The 3,330-nt window shown below is 47.0% G+C and overlaps 3 protein-coding genes across 3 annotated transcripts; all 3 read left to right on the forward strand.

The window, feature by feature from the left end:
* Positions 1–168: 168 nt before the first annotated feature.
* CAOG_03960 (hypothetical protein) lies at positions 169–1,959 on the forward strand (the record flags this gene model as incomplete). The annotated part of the gene is made up of 3 exons (XM_004363631.1): positions 169–728; positions 870–1,166; positions 1,326–1,959. The coding sequence occupies 3 exons, from the start codon at positions 169–171 to the stop codon at positions 1,957–1,959; spliced, it is 1,491 nt and encodes a 496-aa protein (XP_004363688.1).
* A 40-nt stretch (positions 1,960–1,999) lies between these two features.
* Positions 2,000–2,464, forward strand: CAOG_03961 (hypothetical protein; the record flags this gene model as incomplete). Its single annotated transcript, XM_004363632.1, has 1 exon — positions 2,000–2,464. One exon carries the CDS (start codon positions 2,000–2,002, stop codon positions 2,462–2,464), a length of 465 nt encoding a protein of 154 aa, XP_004363689.1.
* Positions 2,465–2,520: 56 nt separating this feature from the next.
* CAOG_03962 (hypothetical protein) lies at positions 2,521–3,305 on the forward strand (the record flags this gene model as incomplete). The annotated part of the gene is made up of 3 exons (XM_004363633.1): positions 2,521–3,056; positions 3,180–3,251; positions 3,293–3,305. The coding sequence occupies 3 exons, from the start codon at positions 2,521–2,523 to the stop codon at positions 3,303–3,305; spliced, it is 621 nt and encodes a 206-aa protein (XP_004363690.1).
* Positions 3,306–3,330: the final 25 nt, after the last annotated feature.

Here is a 3,330-nt window from a genome sequence, read left to right on the forward strand (position 1 = left end):
AAGGGTCGAGTGGCACAAAATTTGGATTATGACACAGCATTTGCCTCTCGGTATGAAGACGATCCCGACAAAAAGTATTTGGTCGATGCCACCAAGTATTGGTTCCCGAATGCCGAAGTCCCGTGTTTTATGTACATGTCGTCGGAAGGGATTTTAGTTCAGCGGAATATGGATGGAGATTTAGTGACTGGTTTCAAACCGACTCCGGGATTAGTTCGCCTACTGTTCGGCACCAATCAAGAAATTCTGGGTCAAAAGTATGATATCAATGATTTAGCCACCTATCAAAGCATTTTGCGGTACGTGTATGGCGATTCCGTGGATCCGAGTGACAAAGACTTAGATGGTCGATTGAAAGTCTTTGCCAAACGTACGGTTGTGGAATCGAGTGCAGAGGCGAAAGGTAAGAAACAAAGTCAAGAGGAAATCAAGCAACAATTATCGGAATCCATTACCAAGCAAGAAGGCGCCCGCAAACGTGGAAAGGCCGACCAGGGTATTAATGCCAATATTGCGGACCTGGCGAAGAAACTGTCGGAATCGGGAAAGGAAAAGGCATCGACTCGCGCCAAACCGAAGCGCGCGACGGAACATGATGGGGAACATGAGATTGGTGACGCGCCACTCAGAGAACCAACTGCCAGTTCCTCGAAAAACCAAGGAGGTATCCACGTCGTCCGAGGCCTCGGAGTCACCGGAAGGGGATCACAAGTGATTCCGTTCGGAAAGTATGAAATTTTACAAGATAAATTGAAAAATGGAGTACTGAGTGTTCGATTGCAATCCAATAAGACGAAATTACGAGCCTGGCCCAATCGACTGATTTCTTCGGGCGCCGTTTATGTACTGACGCACGTGAATCTCCACAGCAATAAGTTTGAGCACCTGTCGGACGAGGAAGCCATCATGCTGAACAAATTATTCACATCCGCCGGAGTCACGCCGTCCCCATCGCAAGCGAAAGAGTTGGCTCGCACCAACGGCGGACGCGTTTTTGTGGAGTCGATTAAGGATTTGCGAGCGAAACTGAGTGTCTTGCTCGGTGAAGTTCAAGCGGGAAATACGTCGGTCGAGGTCAAAAACGATATTGCGAACATCGCCAATTTCTTGAACAGCAGAAAAGTATTGGCCAAGAAAAAGCTTGCGGAAATCCTGGAGTTTATTCAGTAATTCTTTTTAAAAAAAATTCGTCCCTTAGAAAAGATGGACGAATTTCCAGTTACAATCTCGTTTGTGGGTGATACCACACCCCGCATTACCAACAAAATTACCAATACGCTCCTGACGAAAATGGTTTTACCGGTGGGGACTCAAGTGGCGCTTAGTAATGCGGTGATTCCGTATTCCTGGACCAATATCAGTGCCGAGTTGGGGAACAATACGTATCAGTACAACAACGGCTCGACACTCCGGACCGTCACCATGCCGGACGGAATGTATTCGTATGAAGCGATGGATCAGTATTTACGCGCCACCATGGATTCGAATAGCGATTACGACACGGATGTGAATGGGTTCCGAGTGTATCATATTCGATTCTACACCAACACGGTGTTGAATAAATTATCGGTCGTGATTGATGGTGGATATTCGTTGATTATTCCGAATACTCCGTTCAAAGTGACCACCGGACTAACTCCCGGAACATACACGACGTCGGTCAGTTCGCAAACGTTACCGGTGATCAATACCGCGAATCAAGTGTCGCTTCGATGCTCCCTCGTCAGTAATCCATATGCCAATCCGGATGAACTGTTTCGATTTTCACCCGATGTTCCACCGACCGACATTATTCATTTGGAACCGGTCAATCTACAATGGACGCCGTGTAGCAATGGAGGATTCCGAGAGATTTCGATTTCGGTGCATGACGAGAATGGAAACCCCATCACCTTGGTCGATAAAAAGATCAGTTACACTTTGAAATTCCGAGTCCCGATCATCCCAGAAAAGCCGTGAAAATAAAAATAATAAAAAAGAATTTTACTATTAAAAGAAAATGCGACAACAAACTGTCATCGTACCCACTCAGGGCGTCATTCGCACGCACCAAAAAGTGGGTTCCGGAGTCTTCACCGATCTGACCAAATCGTTGCTCGAGAAAACGAAAAAGGCCGTCATCGATACGGTCAAAGGTTCTAATGATAAATTGGCGAGCTTGGTGGTGGATAAAGCCAAATCCACCATCGCCACGAAGGCCAAGGAAATTATCAACGCCGGAAACAAAGTCCATACCGACGTGAAAAACAAAGTCGATCCCGTAGTGAAGAAAAACAAAGAGATTAGTGAAGCGATTCTGAACGAGCTACAATCGACATCCACTCGCGTGAATCTTCCGAAAAGTACATCCAATCCGCTGAATATCGGTCGAGGTGTAAGCATCGCTGGAATTAAACCGGGTCGTGGAGTGTCCATCGCCGGACGTGGTTCGACATCGGGTGGTGCGATTAATCTCATCGTGTAAAAATAAAAAGATAAGAAACATAAAAACTATAAAAAAAGATTTTTATGTTGTTAAAAATGACCGCCGATATCACCCGCGATTATCAACTGGCCCAAATGCTCTTGGGCGCCGATGCCGTCCCTGAGCGTCTGGAATCCTATGCCACCAAGCGACTTCGCCCCACCGCCGTCGTGAGCCAATATTCCAACATTTTTGAGTTCCGAACCAACGATTTCTCCAACGATTGGCTCGATATGGGAAATGCAACGGTGACTCTGACAATCAGTATGGTGTCCGCCAACGCGAATACTGCCGTGCTCACCAAGAATGGCGCGTATAGTGCGATTGAACGAACTATCGTCAAGTTGGGCAACGACAAGACCGTATATGAAGATAACTGGGGTCCTCTGCACCGACACCTGAAGAATGTGATGACGATGAGTAAGGATTATGCCCGTAATTACGGCAGTTCCTCCGGTTATGCACTGGACACCAGTATTCTTCCGCAAATCACTGATCAACCGGTTATCGGAAACGAAAATCTGGGAGCCATCTCTCGATTCAACATTCAAGCCGTGAGCGGTTCTGTCAATGCCGGCGTCCGCACCACCACGTATCAAATCCCATTGAAGGAGTTTTCTGACTTTTACGAGAAATGTCCTCCGACGATCGGTATCAATCATTACGTCTCACTGTATCCGAATAAGTCGCTGTTCGCATTCACATGTCGTTCCAGTGTGGATGGTGCTCCGCCGGTTTCGCCAGCATCTCCGACCGCCTATGTGAGCGAGATCTATATGGACATTCCGTACTTCAATTGGGGTCCGAGTAACTTGGAGATCATACCAGCCGCGAAGATTAAGAGTGGTCTGGAATTTATCATGTCG

The sequence above is a fragment of the Capsaspora owczarzaki genome (assembly GCF_000151315.2).
Source record: "Capsaspora owczarzaki ATCC 30864 unplaced genomic scaffold supercont2.5, whole genome shotgun sequence".
Taxonomy (NCBI): Eukaryota; class Filasterea; order Ministeriida; family Capsasporidae; genus Capsaspora; species Capsaspora owczarzaki.